The sequence below is a fragment of the Argentina silus genome (genome assembly GCF_951799395.1).
Source record: "Argentina silus genome assembly, chromosome: X".
Taxonomy (NCBI): Eukaryota; Metazoa; Chordata; class Actinopteri; order Argentiniformes; family Argentinidae; genus Argentina; species Argentina silus.
This window is the reverse complement of record NC_139653.1, coordinates 52,936,895-52,961,684: the sequence shown is the minus strand read 5'-3', so window position 1 is coordinate 52,961,684 and position 24,790 is coordinate 52,936,895. Positions and strand designations below refer to the sequence as shown.

Here is a 24,790-nt window from a genome sequence, read left to right as displayed (position 1 = left end):
GTGACTGGGAAGGCCACGAAAGAACATTGTCATGTTCATGAAACCAGTTTGAGACGACTTTTGCTTTGTGACATGGTCCATTATCACGCTGGAAGTTGCCATTAGAAGATGGGTCAATTGTGGCCATGGACAGCAACAATACTCAAATAGGCTGTGGCATTCAAGCGATGATTGATTGGTATTAACGGACTCAAAGTGTGCCATGAAAACATTCCACCACCTCCACCACGAGAAGGTGTACAGGTGTTCCTAATAAAGTGTTCACTCCCATCCAAAGCATACGAATCCAGTGTTCCTAATTGCAATGACCTACTTTTAGTGTTACTGCAGGGCACTGACTCCGAGTCACGGAAAGGGAAAGGATGATAGACAACGCCTACAAACACAAGCAACTATCTTTCTCTGTTGACACAAGTTGCGTAACTCCAAACCACCTAAATGATATAATCAAACAATGAGCGTGACTGAAAAAAAAAAAGAGAAATCTGCATGACTTTCACCCTGGATTGTAAAACCTGAACATCAGATAAGCAGACAACCAATGAAACTGTCTGGCTAAGGTGGCATCAAATTGTCCTCGACCAATTGCAGTCTTTTAAAACGACGTCTGAAACTGAATATCAGAAGCTTAGGTAGGGGGAACCAACATCAGCAGCAACGCGACGCTCTGTGTTTGACGGATCCATCCCTCGCTCCGCTGAGCATCTTTGATACATTGTGAAGACGCACGGCACTCGTGATTAAGGCTACACGGTAAGAATGTGTCCGATGCTTGCCTATATCGGACAGAATGATTTGTGCGTGTTGTAGCCTGTCGGTCGCTGTAGCATTGCTGGCCTCGTTGCCAAGTGGCAAGACCCACCCATCACTGTTTGTTGTGTGGAAGTGCTTGCATAGCCCAGTTCCTGGTCGGATAGACCGCGTTGCTTTCCATTTCAAATGAATTACTTTTCTCTCTTATAGGTCTCTGTGTTAACCGGGCATATTGCAGAATCCCTTCACCAAAATGACAGAAACGGAGACGAGGAACGCTAACCACAGCAAGCAACAGAACGGTACCGCTCAGAATGGCGAGGCCGTGCCTGAAACATCGACGATAGAAGATGTTTTTGATGACACTTATAAAGAAAAAGAGGGCCCAAAACCCCCGACAAAATTCGTTTGGAGAAATATCATCCTGATGATTCTGTTACATACTGGAGCGCTGTATGGACTGACGTTTGTTCCTTCAACATCGTTTCTAACTCTGGCCTGGAGTAAGTAGACTATTCACAATTATTACAGCAACCTATGTGTGCCATTTTGTTGCCATATTTTGTTTTATTGATTTCCCGCAGGCTGCTATCGTTTTTCGTGCAGTTACCGTAAGAACTTGTTAGTTAGCGTGATGATCCGAGAGAACAGAATCTGCTGAGCAAGTGCGACGCATTTGTAAAGTAGGAGCACAGTGACGCTACAGCGACATGTTGCTATAGGAGTATTGTTGTTGAATGTGGGTGAAGCTATTTCGGGCACACTGGATATTTTTTACCATGGAAAAGAATCCCACAATATGGCCGTGCCGTGAGGTGACACATTCTCAACCAATAAACATCCTAGAAATGCACACCAGAGTTTTGCCAATGCCAGATACTTCTGGAATGTGTAGCTCCAGGCATATGCCCGTTCAGAAGATGTTCTCAGAAACATAAACTCTACAACTAACATCCGGTGGTTGTTCAGTTTAAAACTGTGCATGGGGTTTTATAACGTGTTTATGTGCAGATAAATTAGACAGATGCATGACTTGAATTACTGAACAGTCCAAACTTTGTATCCGCTGTTGCTGTCTTTTTTACTCCCCCCCCCTCCCCCCCCCTCTTCGCAATGCTGAACTGCATATTATTTCACTGGACGACACAAAGAACAATCGCCCGTTCCAATAGACATTCCATTGTGCGCTGGATGGCACCACAACAGAATGCCCTTCTTTGCTGGTTGGAGGCCCTGAATCCTAACATCCTTAGCAGCCTTGTCTGGCTTTACATAGAAACACATTCAGCCATTTTGCAACAACAAGTGTGTGTGAGAGTGAGCAGACATGCATACATACTCCCACTGCCAGCCTTCCAACATAAATAACTCCGCCATGACGGACTGAGGATGGGCAGAACATGATGTGCCCTGGATCCTGTGACTCGAGCATCATGGGTTTAAAAGGCCTCTCTCTCTCTCTCTCTCTCTCTGTGTGTGTGGGAACAGTAAATATCTGTGTGTGCCAAACATGTTTGCCTCTTAATGAGTGTAACCAAACATGTCTCTCTCTGTCTCCCTCCAGCTGTTGTGTGCTTCCTCATCAGCGCCCTGGGCGTGACTGCAGGAGCCCACAGACTCTGGAGTCACAGATCCTACAAGGCGTCTGTGCCTCTACGTGTCTTCCTCGCCCTCGCCAACTCCATGGCGTTCCAGGTAAACAAGACAACATGGCTATTGCAGTCAGGTTAAGGGTTTAACAATTATAGAAGGTATCCAGTCCAACCCACCAGTGGCACACCGCATAGGGATGCATGGTTTGATTGTGTTTGTCAAATTTTCCTCTGGATTTAATGAGAATGCGTTTAATAATTGCGGTGATGTGCATGTGTAATCTCTTCTGTTTGCTGATGCTCTGTCGTGATCAGACGGTCGCCTCTTTGTGTATTGAGCTGTGATTCTCTGCTGGGTGTTTTCTAGACACTGTGTGTAATCCTCTTTTATGTGTTAGTGTAACCCAGTTGAGATGGTAAACTCACTCCTCAAGTTCAAATACCCCCATCCACCCGTGTTGTCGATAGCGTAGCTGGTTAACATTGGGTATTTGAGGAGGCGGTCACGTGTGTTGGCAGGTCAGAGGTTACAAGTTCGAGGCTCGGTGCAATTGCGGAGCAACTATTTGCAGCAACTTGACGTCTGTTTTCGTTTGTTTTTACAGAACGATATCTTCGAATGGGCCAGGGACCACCGGGTTCACCACAAGTTCTCAGAGACGGACGCGGACCCCCACAATGCCGTACGGGGCTTCTTCTTTGCTCACATTGGCTGGCTGCTGGTCCGTAAGCACCCTGACGTCATCGAGAAGGGACGCAAACTGGAGCTGACAGATCTAAAGGCCGATAAGGTCGTCATGTTCCAGAGACGGTAAGGGAGAGAACAGCCAACCCTGATTCTCTTGATTTCAACCCCATCGAGCTTGTTTGGCAGGGAAGAGAAGGGAGGCCAACAGAGGCCCTTGGGCCCTCTTTTTCAGAGACGAGCTCATTGCAGCCATTTCAGGGAGAGAAGCTGATGAGCAGCCTGCAACAAGTACATGGATCACTTATGAAGGGTTCCGCCAGTGGTTGTCAAGCTGGAAGGTGGCGCATTTGGAATTGGGAACTGCTTTTAAAATGGCTGAATACCTTCTGTACCATTGTCTGCGGCTCGTTAAAATGTTGTCTTAGAAGGTGATTTCCTTGCTATGTAGATAGATAGGGAAGTTACAGCAGCTCACATCACAAACAACAACAACAAAATAAAGTGACAATAGAATAAAGTAGACATCTGAAACATTATATACAGTAAGAACAGTCCAGTATGATTTAACATCCCCCAGTCTGACTCTGACTCGATCGAGCCAGCCGGAGGAGGAGTTGTACACTCTTATAGCGGCAGGCAGAAAAGACCTCCTATAGCGCTCCTTAGTGCAACGTGGTTGTAGTAGTCTGTTGCTAAAGGAGCTTCTCTGCTCTGTCAGTGTGTCATGTAGGGGGTGGGAGGGATTGTCCACGATGCACCGTCCCCTCTGAAAGAGTCAACGTCTGTGTGTGTTACCGTTGAGGAAGCGTTGTGCAACCCTCCATTGACACGGCTAAGTGTTACTTCAATGCCCTCTTCAGAGTTATCCATCGCTACATCCATCCAATCCGTTACCGATTGGACAAACACAGGGTTTGTTGGGAAGTACCTAATTCTAGAATGTAGAGGAACCAATGATTACGACCCACAATGTTCTTGACTACAGGGCTGATAAAATGGTGCCATCTCTTGCATTTGCATTGCCATTTGCATCTGCCCATTTAAGGGGAGGAAGTGTTCGTCTGCGTCACGATGGCCACCTTTCACCTACTTAATACGACACACTATATGCGGAAGCCGAACACACGCATCACTATTTATGGGTTGCTCTACCGGAAAGCCCCTGTCAGCTACTAAAGTACAAAGATACTTAGGTTAGATCAGATGATTGCAAAAAAGTGATTCTAGTCCATGTAGACAGTGTATATGTGTTCTGTGAGACCAGCAGAAGTGACAGTGTCACCATGCGTGTGTGTGTGTGTGCATGGTCTTTATAGAAGTCATTTCCTCTTTCTAGCTCAGGCCACAGGAAGTGGTAGTCTGGGTCAGGGTGGCCATGACAGCACTAGAGGCCGATCCACTGATAAGGACTCCCATCTCTGCCAGGGACTGAATCAGACCATACCCGCACAAAGTACAGTGACTGGCCATTGGTCAACCGGCCTGCTCTTTTGGACGCGGTCCCAATTTTGCATCGGGGGGGGGGGGGGGGGGGATTAACATTCACCGAAACCAACTGATTAGAAGATCTCGTCAAAACATGTTTTCGGTGAACTGCTGAATCTGAGAGCTGGGTGTGATGCGTTTAAGACAGTTTATTAACCAAACAGAGTTGAGGTTTAGTGTTTCACTTCCTTTCATGTTTGTTGTACTGTTCTGAACTTCTGTGACTAGTCATTTCCCCCCTCTAAATGCGCCCACAATGCCCCAGAAGACTGTTAACTACAGCATCTGGCACGCATGACATCTTCAAACGCATGTTTTAAAGAGACTGGTGGTTGTGGTGACGACTGAGTTCAGGTCTTCACAATAGCATGCCCTGTTCTGATCGGACAGCCCTGTAGAGAGTTCAACTTCAGCAACCGGCATTTCTTTATACTATAAGGGGTGAGGCTTGTTGTAAGCCAGGCGTCTTTACATGGGTGATTATGTATGCAAGTGTAGCAGTGTAGCAACAATGCAGAAATGTGTTTTGGGTTCGTGGCTGGATCTCATCAATGTAAAATGGTGTGATTACTTTGTGCTTACGTGAACATATTACCCTGGCCTTTGCTACACATACAGTCATCCTGTTTGTGCAACATCCCACCACCACCACACACACGCAACCCAACCTAACAGATGTCTGTCTCCGCCCCCTCCCCCTCCCCCTCCCCCTCCCCCCCATGTGTCTCTGCAGGCACTATAAGCTCTCCGTGTTGCTGCTGTGCTTCCTGGTGCCCATGCTGGTGCCCTGGTACCTGTGGGGGGAGTCCCTGACGGTGGGCTACTTCGTCCCAGGCCTCCTGAGGTACGCTCTGGTGCTCAACGCCACCTGGCTGGTCAACAGTGCAGCTCACATGTGGGGCAACAGGCCCTACGACCAGGGCATCAACCCCCGGGAGAACAGATTTGTGGCTTTCAGCGCCGTAGGTGAGGACTGGACCCCCCCCGCCTTTTTTTTAAGTTTACTCTTCTATTTATTTAATTTCCATTTGAATATTTGTTGTAGCTTTGGCACATGCAAATTCATCTTGACAGTGACACTATGATAGGATTCTGTCTAGGGATCAAAGTTTATTAAATTCAACCCACAAGCTGATTAAAGTCCATGATTTCATCATGTTGTTTCATACTTATAGTGTCATGACTGACACACACACACACAAAAAGTAATCCTTATTCTAGCATTGTGACTGCCAGTGGTCCTAGCATAGATTTGTTCTTATGATAACTGATGTATAGATGATTCACTTACTTTAGACAAATTGTTGTGAGTCGCTTTGGATAGAAGCCTCTGCTAAATGTCAAAAATGTAAAAATGTAGTACAGACACTGGGGCGGATCTAGTTAATTCCGTGGATTGTTTACTTTGTGGAGGATATCCTGTTTTTTGTGTGAGAACAGAGCATTGATTTACATACCCGTTCATAGCTGTGTTTTTTTCCCTAATGGAGCTCACCTACTTGCTTGTCAAATGGATTTTTTTTTAATTTTTTTTTTATATGAAGTGTAATATATTTAAACAGACGCCTATTGTTCTTGTCCATGACAACCAAGAACGCTGCCTCACATCTGTCCCCCTCTCTCGTGATTCCAGGCGAAGGCTACCACAACTACCACCACACATTCCCCTTTGACTACGCCACCAGTGAGTTTGGTGTCAAGCTGAATCTCACCACCGCCTTCATAGACGCCATGTGCTACCTGGGACTGGCCAAGGACTGCAAGCGGGTGACCAAGGACATGGCCTTGGCTCGGGCCCAGAGAACAGGTGACGGGAGCCACAAGAGTGGCTGAGTGATGTTACTGTGACGTTAACAGATTCTACGACGGAACAACAGGCCAAACCAGGAAAGAACGTAGCTACAGTAATCGCAGCATATCTGGTGGGGTAGTAGTGCTGGAGTCAGTAGTGACGACCATGATTCACGTCTCCACTTCTGTTTTTGAGTTCAACCCATACCTGAGTTCCTCAGACTAATATTGGCTTTAAAATGGTCCTAGACCTTTTTCAGTGTGTTTTTTTTTTTCTCTTTTTTTTTCTTTTTTTTCCGCTATGTTTTGAAATGTGATAGTCGGGTCGTTAGCCATTGCTAATAGCTTGGCTAGGTATGTAAGCACAGTTTCCCACCCGTATTCAGTCTCCTACTGCCACAAAACCGGAGAAAAAAAACGTGACGTGTTGGAGACAGCATAATGGGTGATGATATCGATTATACCAACCGACCAGGCTTTGAACTGTGCAGCAGAACGGTGTGGGAGTACATTAACCTCTTATTTATTTATTCACGTGCTATTAATAATCCTCTGTGGCACTTTGACAAATTATTGTTCAGTGAAAGGGTTAGTTGTGAGGCTTCTTCACAGTTAGGCGAAAAAAAGGCGAGATTTGATCATGCTTCTTTTGTTCAATTTGGGCTTTTATATATTCCAATGTGTCAGGAGCTATAAGTAGTAGTGCTTTGCAGACATTCCTTCCATAAGGGCGGAGTCAAATCCTGGAATAAGTCCAACTTTTGTAAATGTTTTATTTTTTATTTTGTACAAAAAAAAATCAACCGCCTTCAGTCTTATTTACCCATAAGCTGCTGTGTTCTACAGCCCACATCAGAGGTCAATGTACTGTTGAGCTGTCACCACTCATCATAATAGCCAGACAACAACGTTTGTGTGCGGTTATGCTGGGTCGACTACACCAGTTAGTTGTCTCATGTCCAAGGTGCTCTTAATGGAAGGAGTTGTCTTCCTCTTAGAAGTTGAAGGAAGGTCCCTAGGTCTTGTAATTTCTGTTTAACACGATGTACACATCTGGAGAGGGAGGTGGTGAAGGTGCCTGTGAATTCAGTTTGATGGTCGAAGCCCGGTTGTCCATCCCGCTTCACTGAGACACCTCTGCACCACTGAAACAGACTCCTCAGTCTTAGTATACAAAGAAGTAATTGTTTGTATTTTTCGTTTTTTACTCTTACTGCAGATGAAATTAGACAGGTATGGGGACCTCTGTTTCCAGTCTCCTTCTCCTTCAGACAGGGAAGCGAAAGAGGCTCGTAAAGCAGACTCATTTACGTACTTGTCTCTCGATATCTAAAAACTGTTAGTCAAGACTTTCGCCCAAATGCCTTATGGGGGTAATGTACTTTGCTTGTTATACTAGACACACGTGTCTAATGGAAGATGAACGCAGGTGTCGGAAAGAACCAGGGCTTGTAGAGTAACGATGTCCAACTAAATTAATTGCCGCTCTTGGAGTGAACAGGAAAATTATTATAGGAATGGAATATTTGCTTTGGTACCGTATTGTCATTGTGTTATTTAATGACTTAAATTGTATCTATAGGAGAGAGAGAGAGGATCTGAAAGCCCTTATTTAACTTGAAAGGAACAACTGACTGAATTGTGTCCTTTGGATATTCAAGTATCATGATTCTAATGGGGGGGATTAAGAATCAACTTTGCATAATTAGTTAAACAAATATTTGTTTGGCTATGATTGATTCAGATTAGTTTTGAACTCATTAATGATATTGTAATAATATTTGTCAGTTTGCTCTACCTTTTCCAGTGCAATTATTTTGTACAGTGTTAACTTCTTGAAGTTTGAATGCCTTAAAAAAAGAAAACTGCCGCATTTTTTCAAGGAATGTTTTACCCACTGTATGTACCGTAAATAAACCAAATTTTCTACGTGTTGGAAGATATGTTTAGCTGTCAGTTTTGTTGTAATTCTGTAATAAGCTCCCCATTCCTAAACTGAATAAAAGACAATGGATTGTCTGACCCTTTACTGTAACCATTCCTGCATCCAATGTCTTTTCAATGATTGTTCACCAAAGTGACACATGGTGTCACTGGAGATGCCCCAATGCCTACGTTTAAATAAACAAAAAAAATCTGCACTTCTCACGAAATTATCTGACCTCTCTACCCCATCACTTCTTCCTGATATGATTGTGCTACGATGGCCTAAAGAAGAGTAAAAACTTAAAGCTTTACTCTCAATAAATGCACACACAGGGTAGATGAATACATTAAATACCCTGGCTACAACTCTCACATTCTGTTTTGATTCTCCTGTGATGCGCTGCTGTGCATGTTAACCTAGTGTCTCCTAGCAACAAAACTGTTCTGTTATGTTGTTGTTTTGATCTGGTACCAGAGTCAGGGGATGGGTCTAGTTTGGTATGCAACATGTCAGTCTAGTACTCCCTAGAACTGTTTGTGCTATTAGTCGACTCCTATGTTACAGTAATACGAGCTTGGCACGATGACAATGACAGCTGGCTAATATTACAAACATATCTGGGACAAGTAGGCTTCCCTCCAGCCTTTGATGAATGGTTCCGTCTGTTCTCTATAGACGGATTTGAATAGATCTTTCAGTCAGGTGAGACATGGGGTGCAGTCACTTAACGTCCTGTCTCCAGTTGTTTGTAATTAACACGTCCATTTGCACCATCTACTGGAGAAAGTCTTAAATTGAAGTCGCAGGGACAAAAAACAACAATTATAACCCCTCTTATCGTGAAATAAGTGCAATAACGTAGAAACCTGGATATTATATCCCGCGTTGTAATTTCTGGCTACTCCAAAACGCATGATATCTGCCAAGGTGATTTAGAAATAGCCCAACTCTGGGTCAGAGGGTGCAAACACGGCAGACACACAGACTGTGTCCAGTTGCAGTGGTCCCACCACTCCCGGCCGTGAGCTCCTGATCTCTGTTAGCCCAACGGTGACATCACCCCTCTCTCCATTGGCTGCCCGCTGTCAGACCATTCCGCTGTATATAGGACTGGAGTGGTCACACTGCTGCTAGGGGGGTTTATTCCAGATGTTTACTTCACATTGTATTTATTTTACTATTGTATATTATTTGTTTTATATAGATGTGTGTACTAGCCTTTAGATGTATTTGTAATGACTGGATCTTAATACTGCAGTAATTTAGGCTACCTGATCTTATTCAGTGTTTTTAGATGGACATATTATGCCATTGGAAAACTACAGTGGCGGTTCACGGTCCCACACACTTGGCCTGCAACTCGCCTCCATTCCTGTGATACTGTATAATAATGTAGGTCGTTAGGCCTCGTTTATCTAATTGCTTGTTTATTATAGATATTATTTTAAAACAACTGATAAATGGTGAATGAATGGGCTACTCCATTGCCCTATACTCTAATACATTAATAATTGATAGATATATAATTGTAGTCTAGTAATTAAATGACCTTATATTTACAAGTTTAGTAGCCTAAATAAGGCCGAAACTATGCTTGATATTTTTGATTGATTGGGGAATCCTCTTAAAACTTAATCCAAAAACATCCCAGTAAGGAACCTCCCAAATCACTTTCTTCCTAATCCTAATTTACACACAAGAAGATGCGCGGACGTCAAAGGAACAGGGACTTGGTTTTAAAGGGTCAGACGAGGTTATAGGGGAGTATAACCCTTCACAAAACGTTGGATAGCGACCGTCTGGATTAGTGATGCAAATACCCATTTTATCAATTGCTAGGCCTTTAATCTGTTCGGATCCCCTAACCTTTTATTTTCTGATATGTTAAAATGTCATCTCATTCAATGGAAATGCGCCATAGACTATCCCTTTTTAAATAGGGAAGGCCTAATGGTAACATCAAAATTATGACAGTAGTCGCGTCAAATTGTGTTTTAGTGTTTAGCCAAAAACAACAGTAAATCCTGTTTTCAAAGCACAGTATACTATAGATCGACTAATTCGTTTGCCAGCGCATTCTTAATGGTGTAATTTCATCATTTCAAGAATGTTGCTTATATGTGCGTACTGCTACACGAATTGTAATGTTTAACATGTGAAATAATGAGATCAATAATTGCTTTTGATCATGAAATCAATAAAAAAAAAAATCTGATTTATTCAAACTTGCATTACTATGTAAGGGGTTTGTTAAACGCCCATAATATATTATTTTAAAAGCTATAGACGATGGAAAACGACACACTGATGCGCATTTAGTTGTAGCCCAAATAAGACAAATAACCTTACATTGATTTAGATTCGCACTTTTTCCTGTTTATTCCCAAATCGATTTGTGTGAATTATCGTCACCATTTATCAACTCATTTTCGAGTAATGTGTCTTCATTCTGAAAGGGATCTAATCCCCAAAAACTATCAGCATTAATTCTCAATACCTACTTTCGATCCGTGATTAATTAGGAAGACATTTAGCACATGAATTAAGTCAAAAGATGATCAATGTGACATAAGAAAAAGCTGCATCTTATTTGGGATTGTTTAGATGTGTACATGTCAGACAATTTCATTTAATTTCTCATTGTTTTATCTATCTAAAATCAGTTGAAAGTATTGCGGCATGTAGCCTGTTTGCACAGGCCTAGATGAAAAAGGCAAACGGGCTAAATATGCGAGTTACAGAATGCAATGACCTACGCACGCCTCTCAAACATCAGGATTTAAGTGTGTTAAGGGATAAACATTGATTCAATCTGTTAACCAGGGTAATTTCCTCAAAAACACACACCGAAATCCTAACAACATTTCACGTTTGCTTCCAGGCGATAATGGCCTACCAGTAATCCGACTGATCACTGTATCAAACTCTTTCAAACTTCAGGAGATCAATCGGCCCGTTCCGTTTTATATTAATTTACTCTAGCCATTCCTTCAGCAGGCCGATGGGAAGAGAGGACTCTTCCCAGCTATTTGTCTCCGCGCTAGGCCCAGGGCGCCCTTTTGATCATTTCAATCTCTCCTTGGTGCACTAGTTCTGATTGGCCGAGAGAGCAAGAAGGGGAAAATCTTTAATTAAGCAGATAATCTCTTGTTGAGTTGAGAGTGGCTCCATTTCAGAGCCCCCCTCGAATCCCACATGAGACTCTTTGCGGCCTGAGTTGAGTTCTGTATGTCGGTAGCTCTGTACTCTCTCCCTCCCGACCGTCAGACTCTGTGGCTTTGCTTCGCAACATAGAGCTGCTGCCATACTTACTCCTCCTGTCAGGATGTTCATGCATTTGGAGGTCTTCTATTACGTTTTCATTTTGATGGCTAATATGAGGACCTGCTGCAGCTGGTAAGTTTGAACTTTGAATGTTGATCCTGGTCAATCGCCCCAGTCGATGGATTTGGATGGCAGTCGTTTTTTTAAAGATTTATTATTATTATTAATTGGAATAGGAAAATAATAATCCAATGATAATGGAAATTTAATTTTCTATTTAATCTATCATTTGAGGATTTGAATGTGTGTGTGTGTGTGTTTTTTTTGTCCTTTTAAATCATTGATACATTGTTTGGTATGTGGATAGTCTGCTGGTCCTTTATGAGAATTTAGCCATAGGAAGTTTGATGAAAAAGAGAGATACATTTTTTTGTATTATTCTTATTAATGACTTGTTAGTTCTCAGTTTTTAAAATTAAATTTCTTCATCTCGCAACTCACTCTTTTACATTGTGTGTTTCGGAGCATGATTAATTTAAGCAGCATTTTGACTGTTTACAAATGAAATCAAAAGAAAACCACACATATTTAGGTATTTTTTTCTCACAAAAATTGTCAATGTGTGTTTGTCTTTTACAACTTTCTCAAGAAAGGTCACTGTAACATCATGCTTATTAACCAGACCCTGCGTGTCGTGAAGGAAACACAATGTACAATGACTGTTGGTGACTGTTAACATTAAGATTTAAAACACACGTTATTAAGTGTTATTAAGTGTTCTAATGACAGATGTGAGGAGATTGAGAGGGGGCAGGGGTGAGAGAGAGGAATTCCTCAGCCCTGTGAAGGACACTTAGTTTCTCTGAGTTAATAAGCTGTCTCCTCTTCCAGGTCAGTGAATAATTTCCTGATGACTGGACCCAAGGTAAGCCAACATTCTTTTGATCTTCTATCCAGATTCCTTCCCAAAAAGAAAAGAGAGCAAAAACCTCCTTTGAGGATGTCAAATACAAACCCGGTCTGAGGACATGATCGCTGTCTCTTCTCACCCTAGATCTTGTGTGGCTCCAGGACTCTTAGGGTCACAAACAGATGCAAATGATAGGACAGATTATCTGGGACCAGGATCTTGCCCTGTATCCTTTCGACATGATCCAGCTCCTAGAAAATCCTAGCCTCATCATTTACACCTGTGACAATTCCGGTCCTACTAACTAACTAACTAACTAACCCTAAATCAGTGCTATTCTTGCCTTTTGGAAATATTCTCAATCTCTCACACACTTGACCCCATTCAGAGGCTGTGAATGTTCCCGGGACGCGGTCGAGTATGTATAGAGGCAGGAGGAGAGGCAGGCAGTTCTGTGGTGGGTGGGTGGTCATCATTAGCGAGCCAGGCCCCTGTGTGTGAGAGAGGTGGTAGCCCAGTCTCTCCAAAGGCCACTTGAGACATATTATGCATCATTCACACAGTCTGAACAAGCAGCAGCCAGGGGAAAGCCAAGTGGAGGGAGTGAACTTGTGAGGAGGTCTTGGGATTGGAACCCAGCGTTGTGAATCAGGTTCAGAGGGTGGAACAGTGTTTTGCCTAATGCTCTCCGCCTTGGTTTAGACCTGTCCTTGGTTTAATAGTCCATGCAAGTGTGGTTGGCTCAGTGTTTTCTGGACATCTCATCATCTAGTAACCCCAAACCTTGAGGGTGATAGCCTATGCTTTTAACCCACCTTCTATGCCTCAAAGGAGATTTTAGATGGGAGTTTGTGGGTAGTGAGCGAAACTGTTACTTCTCCATGATCAAAAATGTTCTCTCCATTGCACGGTATGCTGTCTACCAACCAAAGGTGATGAACCCTTCCAATGTAAACGCAATGTATAGGTTCCTATTAGTGACAGGCTTTGATGGCTGCAAATGATAATGGAAACTGGTCTAAACCAATGATTGATAAATCTCTTATTAAATTTGATTTGAGACATAGCGAAAAGAGCTTCATAGCCGTGCAATCATCAGTCATCCTTTCCTATTAGTGACAGGTTTTGATGCCAGTTGCATTGGATAAAAGCGTCAGCTAAATGGCGTGCGCGCACACACACACACACACACACACACACACACACACACACACACATATATATATATATATGTGTGTGTCTCCTCTCTCTCAGGCGTACCTGATCTACTCCAGCAGCGTGGCCGCCGGGGCCCAGAGCGGCATCGAGGAGTGTAAGCACCAGTTTGCCTGGGACCGCTGGAACTGTCCGGAGAGAGCCCTGCAGCTGTCCACGCACAGCGGCCTGCGCAGCGGTAAGACAAGACACGCTGACACACACACTTGATGTTGTGTTGTTGTTATGATTATTATGATTATTATTATGATTATTGTTATTATTATTATTATTGTTATTATTATTATTATTATTATTATTATTATTGTTATTATTATTATTATTATTAGTCATCACTGCTGCTACTTACACTACACTGTCACTGGTTTATTATTACTAGATTATATTGTTGATTGTTGATTGTTGTTGACTGTTGTTGATCGAGGAGCAAGGTCCCAAAGCATTTCACTGTATCAATTACGGCTGTATGCGATGTACTGTGTATGACGAATAAAGTTTGATTCGATTTGACACTTAAGATGCGGTGGATGGGTCGGAGTGGGTTTTAGGGTTAGGGTTAGGGTTAGGGTTAGGTTAGGGTTAGGGTTTAGGGAGTCATTCAGCTTCTATGTGTCAGTGTGTCATATCTTTTAAACTGGCTGCTACAAAAAAACAATAAAAACATGATCTCACAGGGATTCTGGCATGGTGCAGGATTGCATAGATAGCATAGATTTTTTTCTTATTCTGACTGATTTATACAGTAGATGATTCACTCACCTTAGACAAATGTACTTAAAAGCGTCTGCTAAATGTCAAAAATTGTAAATGCAAAAATGTAATGTGTCCTGAACCAAACCGAACACTTGACAAACAATGACAAACTTGAGCTGTTTTGTTACATCGCCTTGTTTTACTGCCAAACGGTAGTTGAGATGTCTTGAGATATATCTGCAACTGTGAGGGGCCAGTCACAGAAAAACCTATCTATCCCCATAGGGGGAGGAGGGGGGGGGGGTAGATAGAGAGTGAGCTGGTGTTTGTTTAGTCAGGAGATTCATCATTCTAAAGGTTTGTTATAGTGATTCACGGTCACCCTGGTCCAAAACAAACACACTAATCCAATTCACAACATCCTACCGAACCTCCCCTCCCACTCAGGGCTTGTGAAAACACGGCATTCCCAAGGCAATTAGACACAATGTGTTAATTACCGGCACAGGAATGGCAGATAAAAGGATATTGTGGGGAGAGGAGAGTGAGTGAAATAGAAGCCCACTCTGGAGATAAGGGTTTGGGGTCACAGGAGCAGCTCCATTCAGAGCCGTGGTGCACAAGGAGGTGTAATGTTGAGGGAAAAGGAGTTGCAGACCACACCTACTCAAGGTCTCCCACCAGTTATAGAGGAGAATGGAGACTCAGACAGATGGACTGTAAGACATGGGTGATAGCAGAGTCAAACAGACGGTTTGTATTTTTTCTTCCTACAACCCACAGATTCTGAACCTCTGCTGTCCCTCCAGATTCCCTCCATTCATAGAGCTGTAAAATGGGTGATGCGAAATTATGAATTATTTGAAAACAATACTTTTTTTCTTTTTAATCCACAGCGAACCGGGAGACAGCGTTTGTCCATGCCATCAGTTCAGCTGGGGTCATGTACACGCTGACGAGGAACTGTAGTCTTGGGGACTTCGACAACTGTGGCTGTGATGACACCCGGAATGGACAGCGGGGTAAGACAAGCGTGCAAGTCTGTTTAGGGTTAGGGTTGGGGTTGGGGTTAGGGTTAGGGTTAGGGTTGGGGTTGGGGTTGGGGTTGGGGTTAGGGTTGGGGTTAGGGGTTGGGGTTATGTCAGTTTGTCTGCCAGGGTCGTTATGTGACCCTGGCAGACAAACTGATGGTGGTCCTTGTCTCCCCCAGGGGGTCACGGCTGGCTGTGGGGGGGTTGCAGTGATAACGTGGGCTTTGGAGAGGCCATCTCCAAACAGTTTGTGGACGCCCTGGAGACGGGTCAGGACGCACGGGCGGCCATGAACCTCCACAACAACGAGGCGGGACGAAAGGTACAGTCCCCTCCCCCATGTCCCCCCATGTCCCCCCAAGTCCCCCAAGTCCCCATAGTACTCCTCCTCTCTCTGCTGTCATATAGCCGATGTGTTGTGAGCGTCTTTGACACAAAATGGCTGCGTTGTGTGTCGGTGGATGTACAGTACCAGTCAAAAGTTTGGACACACCTTCTCATTCAATGGTTTTTCTTTATTTTTTTTATTATTTTCTTCACTGTAGATTAACATTGAAGACATCAACACTATGAAGGAACACATATGGAATTATGTAGTAAACAAAAAAGTGTTAAACAAACCAGAATATGTTTTATATTTTAGATTCTTCAAAGTAGCCACCTTTTGCTTTGATGACAGCTTTGCACACTCTTGGCAAGGTGTGTCCAAACTTTTGACTGGTACTGTATGTTGGTCGCGGATGGTGTGAGGCACAATCTAAAGACTGTTGATAGCTAATGAAATGTGCTGAATAAATACAATCCACTGTTGTCACCATGTTGAATACAGAGTTCCGGCTCAGGTCTTAGGTCTTCTTTTCGGGTTTTTTCCATGAACTCTGAGCATAGTTGAGTTTGGAGGATTGAATCTGTAAGATTGTCATAGTTGGTAGGATATTAATATACGCCATTTAGCTGACGCTTTTATCCAAAGCGTCTTACATTGCAGTGAGTGCATACATTTCAGTATACATGGTCCCAGCGGGAATCAAACCCACAACCTAAGCGTTGTTAGCGCCGTGCTCTACCAACTGAGCCACAGAGGACCACTGCCATGGGGGGTCCCCCAACAGACTAGCCAATGTAAAGTACCTTTTGAATCATTTTTTTCCTTTTCGAGCTCAGAATTACCGCAAGCATACCACCCAAGTGTCCCTTTCACGTCCCCCTGTAAGTGAGGTGCCACTCGTCTCCAATGATAACAGTGTGTTCGCTCTACCAGAAGGGCCTATTTAACCAGTACTGAATGTCCTCCATGACGAGATCTCAACTCAGACATCTCAGGATCAGTGGTGCAGGCTTAATTGGAGGTCCTGGGGAGCCAAACACTGCACAGGGTCCCGTTTTATGCTGCTTTTTAAAAAATAAGTGTTTTGTTTTATTCTTGCATTAAGGATCCTACATTTATGTTGGTCTTTGTTTGTCCCCGAGGGGGGCGGGAAGGAGGACCACAGGCGTGCAGCTGAAGTGCTCTTTGTTTACCCTCTCTGTACGCCCTCCTGTCGCGCCCTGCCGTCCCCATAGCACCTGGTGCATCATTGTAACTGAAATCAAAAAACATGTCATAGAAAAAGAGAAAGAAAACCACCCTTTTAAATTTCTCCACTCAATAGATCAGCCATTGGGTATCTTCCTCGCGGCAGAAAACACGCTGGCAATGGACATGCTAAACAAATACCGCTTTTCCACTCTGAGGGACAATACAACTCAATGTGTGACTTGGTCTCTCCTCCAGAGAATGTGCTTCCCTTTCCCCGAAAATAAATGTTCCTTTTCAACCGACAGCTGCTTGTGTCGGGCGAAGTCAGGAAATATTGAGAGGGGCACAAACATTTACAAAAACTCCGGGTGAACCCCTGAACCTGTCCAAAACTCCGGGATGAACCCCTGAACCTGCCCAAAACTCTGGGGTGAACCCCTGAACCTGCCCTTGTCCCCCTCATCCTTGTTTTGTCAAGTGGAAAGGCTCGAGCACACAATTGGTTATTTTGCCGACACATCAATCAAGAACCAATGCAATGTCTTTCGCACACAGCATGCATGAGTGCACACATACACACACACACACACACACACACACACACACACACACACACACACACACACACATACACACACACACACATGCACACGCACACACACACACACACACACACAAAGGATTTCCTTAAGATAGAATCAGAGATGAATGTCATCCATACATTATATGTGTGCACAATGTTTATAAAACATGACTTGGGGTAATACTGAATAATCCTACATTTCTATGTCAGCCTGGTGTTTACAGGACATGATAACAATGGATACCTTCTAGTACTTACCACACAGCCAGTTCACAACCTGGTCATTATTGCATTATTATGTAACCAAAGCCTCTCACTCTCCTCCCCTTTCTCCCTCTCTCACTCCCTCTCTCCCTCCCTCCCTCCCTCCCTCTTTCCCTCCCTCTTTCCCTCCCTCTCTCCCTCCCTCTCTCCCTCCCTCCCTCCCTCTCTCCTTCCCTCCCTCTTTCCCTCCCTCCCACCCCCAGGCTGTCAGAGGGACCATGCAGCGGACGTGTAAGTGCCACGGAGTCTCCGGGAGCTGCACCACTCAGACCTGCTGGCTGCAGCTGCCAGAGTTTAGGGAGGTGGGCAACTACCTCAAGGAGAAGTACCACCGCTCCCTGAAGGTGGACCTGCTCAGGGGCGCCGGCAACAGCGCCGCCAGCCGGGGCGCCATCGCCAACACCTTCAGCTCCATGTCCCGCAAGGAGCTGGTCCACCTGGAGGACTCCCCGGACTACTGCCTGGAGAACCGCACCCTGGGCCTGCCGGGCACGGAGGGACGCGAGTGCCTCAAGAAGGGGAAGAGCCTGAGCAAGTGGGAGAAGCGGAGCTGCAAGAGGCTGTGTGGGGAGTGTGGGCTGGCCGTGGAGGAGCGTAAGGAGGAGCTGGTGTCCAGTTGTAACTGTAAGTTCCACTGGTGCTGCGCCGTGAAGTGTGACCAGTGTCGGAAGACGGTGACCAAGTATTACTGCGTGAAGAAGGGGGGCCGGAGGGGGAAGAATGAAAGCGCCGGCAGCCGCAGGAAGAACCTCAGGCTGAGGAAGAAGCACTGAGGGCAGTTGATCATGTTTTCTTTTTCCCTCCTCCTCTTCCTCACTGCCATCCTCGTCATCGTCATCGTCGTCGTCGTCGTCATCATCATCATCATCATCATCATCATCATCATCATCATCATCATCATCATCATCATCCTCATCCTCATCCTCATCCTCATCCTCAGCGTCGCTGTCAATTCCTTTGTCTACCAGCCAGCTGGTCTCATCTCAACAGGCTGTCTGTGTGTCCAGAGACTGTGCCCCCTACAAACGTGTTTCCACAACCAGCCTGCTTGTGTTACAAAAACCCAATTGGACACAGAGAGTCAAACTGTATTGGATAAGGTCAGTTTTTGTTATCCTATCAAACTGTTAGTGGTGGAGATTGGTGTGAATCATGTCAATGAGACTAGGTGATAGAGGTAGAGGATTTAGGATTAGAGTTGTGTAGAAATGATGGTATAAATATATTTAAAGGTATATTTTTGTACATTTGTTTCAAATATATTTTGAAAGGTCATTGGGCATTTAAAGCACATGTTGATAAAACATACGCCATCTTATTTATTCCTATAAGTACCGCCAATGTGCTACTGTCTGCCAATCTCTGATTTGGCAGTTTATCAAACATTCTTGCCATAATGGCAAAGATCCTGAGACGTGAAGGAACATTCGGCCTCTGCCCTCTATGATTATTACATGATTATTACATGATTATTACAACAGAGGGTTCACGTAGGTTCACATGATCTGCCTGGTTTTTTTTAAACAACGTTTTGAGAGCCAGATTAGAGCCCGGGTAATTTTCACCATGCTGAGAATTCCAACCCAAACCCTCATCTTCTGCTGGAACCTGAAAGCACAGCCTCACGGTAGTTTGTTGAACGTGATTCAAACAGGTGTTCAAATTAATGGTTTGACAAAAGAAAAAAGGACATTGAAATTCGGAGGCACATTCCATTGTTTCCCTTCCCCGCCCTGAGGATGTATTTAATTGTAAATAAAATGAAGCACTTTGTACTGTATATTGTTAATTTATTGCACAGGTTATCCTAGTTTTGCTTTATACCTAGTTACTTTTATGGGTTTTTTTCTATAAAACGTTTGTAATTAAAGAAGTATAATCTACAACCCCTTCTATCTAATATATCATTGTATCTACACCCATAACCTGTTTCACACTTCACAGTGGTAGTCCAAAAGTCAATAGCACATATCCAGAAGCCTGGGTGTTGAAATCATTACTTGTATTCTTATTCCGTACCTTAGGCCTATTCCCTGTGACATACATCACTGTGATGTCACACATAGTCTGCAGTACACACAGCTTGTCTCCTTGCATTGTTCCCTCTGGGATGTCATAACCCCTTAGGGCAAAGCTAGAGAAAACATTTCATTACAGTCTCATTTACATTACATTTACATTTGTGGCATTTAGCAGACACCTTTATCCAAAGAGACTTACAACTATCCATCAGTCATCATAAGATAAAGTAATCAATGCTAGGACCAGGGGCCATTGGCAGTCACAATGCTAGAAGAAGGATTTAAAAAAAAAAAAAAATATTAACAGGAGAGCAACTTATACAGGGGGGTAGCGTGGGTGAAGAGGTCTCCCTTTCCTTCACGCCTTTCTCAATTTCGCCTTTACATATACCTCCCTTCCTCCCTTCCTCCCCCATCACTGAATATACCTCCCTTCCTCCCTTCCTCCCCCATCACTGACTATACCTCCCTTCCTCCCCCATCACTGACTATACCTCCCTTCCTCCCTTCCTCCCCATCACTGAATATTCCTCCCTTCCTCCCTTCCTCCCCCATCACTGAATATACCTCCCTTCCTCCCTTCCTCCCCCATCACTGACTATACCTCCCTTCCTCCCCCATCACTGACTATACCTCCCTTCCTCCCTTCCTCCCCCATCACTGAATATACCTCCCTTCCTCCCCCATCACTGAATATACCTCCCTTCCTCCCTTCCTCCCCCATCACTGACTATACCTCCCTTCCTCCCCCATCACTGACTATACCTCCCTTCCTCCCTTCCTCCCCCATCACTGAATATACCTCCCTTCCTCCCCCATCACTGAATATACCTCCCTTCCTCCCTTATCACTGACTATACCTCCCTTCCTCCCCCATCACTGACTATACCTCCCTTCCTCCCCCATCACTGACTATACCTCCCTTCCTCCCTTCCTCCCCCATCACTGAATATACCTCCCTTCCTCCCCCATCACTGAATATACCTCCCTCCCTTCCTCCCTTCCTCCCCCATCACTGACTATACCTCCCTTCCTCCCCATCACTGAATATACCTCCCTTCCTCCCTTCCTCCCCATCACTGAATATACCTCCCTTCCTCCCTTCCTCCCCCATCACTGAATATACCTCCCTCCCTTCCTCCCTTCCTCCCCCATCACTGAATATACCTCCCTTCCTCCCTTCCTCCCCCATCACTGAATATACCTCCCTTCCTCCCTTCCTCCCCCATCACTGAATATACCTCCCTTCCTCCCTTCCTCCCCATCACTGAATATACCTCCCTTCCTCCCTTCCTCCCCATCACTGAATATACCTCCCTTCCTCCCTTCCTCCCCATCACTGAATATACCTCCCTTCCTCCCTTCCTCCCCATCACTGAATATACCTCCCTTCCTCCCTTCCTCCCCCATCACTGCAGTAATCCTCAAAGAGCCCTCTAGCTCCACAGCGCTTGGAAGTTTCTTCACTGTTTAATTCTGGTTTAATTAACTTTGTCGAGACAGAGGAGGGGGGGGGGGAAACATGAAGCATTCGCCCCTTAAAAATCATCCCGCCTCTAATTTTGTATGCTAATCTCCTTTTTCACGCCGCCCCTCCTCACGAGGGGGCTGGGAGGGGGAGGAAAGGAGGGAGGGGGGGGGGAGGGGAGTGGGGGGGGGGGAGATGTTGGGAAAACTTGGTGTTGCCTGCGCCGGGGCGTCCTGTGGCTGCTTTATTCCTGGGCCCACCTATTTGGATCCTTTCACTCCTCTAGGGCCTTCCTTTGCTCGATTTAACAATGAATGCCGAGCTAATCAGCTCTCTCGGAAATGCACCACTACCGAGGTAGCTAATCCCCTCTCCTCCACACTCAATGGGCCGTCGCCATCAAAAGGACTTTGAGAAAGGGCTTTGCTTGGATTCACACTGTTCGCTCAATGGAAGTTAGTTCAAGTATTGTGCCCAAACAAGTGGGTTTGATAAACAAATGCCTGCCAGGATACCCACCAGCCCCACCTGCAAATAAAAAGTGCCAGGGACCCCAACAGTAGCACATGGCAGCCGGGGCCCGAGGCCCTCCAGACGAGATGGGGATGTGAAAGAGGAGATTAGAGGCTCCTTTGAGAAGGGGGCAGTCATTTCTGCACCGTCCTCTTTTGACCCAAAAGTGTCAAGGAAACACCTTGTTGACATCTTATTTACAAAATAATAATGATTCAAATCCCCCCGCCACCCCCCTCTTTGAATGACCCCCCTGTAGGCAGACTAGAGGGGCCTCAGGATGGTATGATGAGGTACATACCCCAACTCTTAAAATAATCACCATCTTTATTTCTGTCCTGTGGCTCAGTGGAGGTTCTACTATTTATTGGAAAGGGGGCAATGGTATGTGAATGGATCTTCACATGCTATAGGCTCATAGGCTCATAGGGTCATAGGGTCATAGGTTTGGGTCCCTTCACACCCACATGCCACCTACAAAGCAACACAACTGACAGAGCAAAGAGGTATTTTGTTCAGTTATTTTTATTACACCAATAAAGATAGAGTGAAGCATTATGGGACTGGAGACTGGAGAAGAATCTCCAAGGAAATCACTGTCTAATTGTGGCTGTGAGACAGGAAGTGAACCTGACTTATAATGGTATAATATAATATTTGGATAATTGGCTTCTAATTGTTTACTGTAAAGGAGACACTCAGAGGCACAGGTTTAGGATCGGCTGACCCCCCCCCCCCCCCCCCGCAGTGTCCAAATTGTGTCAAACTATGACATTCTGGGGTATCTGGGGGTGTTGGGGGTGTCATTATTATTTTTTTTAAATGATGATATATTTTTAGGCCTACATTGCAGCTGTTTAGACAAACTTGAAAAATCATGCAAATCTCAAATCAAATACATTTTTAATGGTTTACACAATATACAGGATACAATGGAATGGAATGCTGTAGGGCAAGCAACTCCTCAACAACGCAACAAACAATATCAATATAATCATATAATATCTGCCATTTAGCTGACGCTTTTATCCACAGCGACTTACATTGCAGTGAATGCACACATCAGTATAAATGTCCCAGCAGTGCAATTTCATAATAATAACAACATGAATAAACAATAATAATATCATCACATTGCACCAATAAAAGGACAGGGACAGTCTCAACCAATAGAAGGACAGGGACAGTCTCAACCAATAAAAGGACAGGGACAGTCTCAACCAATAAAAGGACAGGGACAGTCTCAACCAATAGAAGGACAGGGACAGTCTCAACCAATAGAAGGACAGGGACAGTCTCAACCAATAAAAGGACAGGGACAGTCTCAACCAATAAAAGGACAGGGACAGTCTCAACCAATAAAAGGACAGGGACAGTCTCAACCAATAAAAGGACAGGGACAGTCTCAACCAATTGCCTCCGGGGGTTTGGCAAATTGAGACTATGAGCAAACCAAATCCAATACACACAAGTAGATGGAGATATTTCGAATCAAATCAAATCAAATCAAATCAAATCAAATCAAATGAAATCAAATCAATCAAATCAAATTATATTTGTCACGTGTATCGCATACAGTTGTAATTGACACGGGCACACACACACACACACACACACACACACACACACACACACACACACACACACCTGTGACACCATCTACCTGGTCAGTTGAGATCAATTCTGCTTCAGACTCAGAGATGAAAGAGGATAATTCAATTTTTTGGGCAGGGACTAATCCTGTTCTAGTGGTTATGATCTGTGGATAACACCGTGGTTAACTTTGAACCTGGAGACCTGGTTTAGTGGTTATGATCTGTGGATAACACCGTGGTTAACTCTGAACCTGGAGACCTGGTTTAGTGGTTATGATCTGTGGATAACACCGTGGTTAACTCTGAACCTGGAGACCTGGTTTAGTGGTTATGATCTGTGGATAACACCGTGGTTAACTCTGAACCTGGAGACCTGGTTTAGTGGTTATGATCTGTGGATAACACCGTGGTTAACTTTGAACCTGGAGACCTGGTTTAGTGGTTATGATCTGTGGATAACACCGTGGTTAACTTTGAACCTGGAGACCTGGTTTAGTGGTTATGATCTGTGGATAACACCGTGGTTAACTCTGAACCTGGAGACCTGGTTTCGTGATTATGATCTGTGGATAACACCGTGGTTAACTTTGAACCTGGAGACCTGGTTTAGTGGTTATGATCTGTGGATAACACCGTGGTTAACTTTGAACCTGGAGACCTGGTTTAGTGGTTATGATCTGTGGATAACACCGTGGTTAACTCTGAACCTGGAGACCTGGTTTAGTGGTTATGATCTGTGGATAACACCGTGGTTAACTCTGAACCTGGAGACCTGGTTTAGTGGTTATGATCTGTGGATAACACCATGGTTAACTCTGAACCTGGAGACCTGGTTTCGTGATTATGATCTGTGGATAACACCGTGGTTAACTTTGAACCTGGAGACCTGGTTTAGTGGTTATGATCTGTGGATAACACCGTGGTTAACTTTGAACCTGGAGACCTGGTTTAGTGGTTATGATCTGTGGATAACACCATGGTTAACTCTGAACCTGGAGACCTGGTTTAGTGGTTATGATCTGTGGATAACACCATGGTTAACTCTGAACCTGGAGACCTGGTTTCTGGTCCTGATCTTCAGGCTCTCACAGCTACAGGAGCTGTGAGGCCTATAGGAAGATAATGACTCAAGGATTTCATATTTCCAAGGACCACCCCAGTGGCAGGAAGGCAAGCCTAAAGCTTGGCATGACAGTAGCAGTGACCCTCTAATCTCATCCATGCTTCATACTATATGGTACTATAGAGACCTGCAGGTCTCATATAATAAATCTCATATATATATATGCCATTTAGCTGACACTTTTATCCTAAGCGACTTACTTATACCTCCCTTACGTATATATGGTCCCAGCGGGAATCAAACCCCCACCACCCCCCCCGTCTCTCTCTCACACACACACACACCTACACCCCCCCCCCCCTCTCTCAAACACACACCTACATCCCCCCCACCCCCCCTCCCCTCTCACACACCT

The 24,790-nt window shown here is 44.5% G+C and overlaps 2 protein-coding genes across 2 annotated transcripts; both read left to right on the top strand.

The window, feature by feature from the left end:
- Window positions 1-620: 620 nt before the first annotated feature.
- Window positions 621-8,414, top strand: scdb (stearoyl-CoA desaturase b). Its single transcript, XM_083695681.1, has 6 exons — window positions 621-753; window positions 964-1,256; window positions 2,318-2,448; window positions 2,951-3,156; window positions 5,252-5,484; window positions 6,152-8,414. Exons 2-6 carry the CDS (start codon window positions 1,007-1,009, stop codon window positions 6,349-6,351), a joined length of 1,020 nt encoding a protein of 339 aa, XP_083551807.1. The 5' UTR covers window positions 621-753; window positions 964-1,006; the 3' UTR covers window positions 6,352-8,414.
- A 3,147-nt stretch (window positions 8,415-11,561) lies between these two features.
- wnt8b (wingless-type MMTV integration site family, member 8b) lies at window positions 11,562-18,488 on the top strand (the record flags this gene model as incomplete). Its single annotated transcript, XM_083696248.1, has 6 exons — window positions 11,562-11,632; window positions 12,392-12,425; window positions 13,665-13,803; window positions 15,215-15,340; window positions 15,529-15,671; window positions 17,919-18,488. The coding sequence occupies 6 exons, from the start codon at window positions 11,562-11,564 to the stop codon at window positions 18,486-18,488; spliced, it is 1,083 nt and encodes a 360-aa protein (XP_083552374.1).
- Between the last annotated feature and the right edge of the window lie 6,302 nt (window positions 18,489-24,790).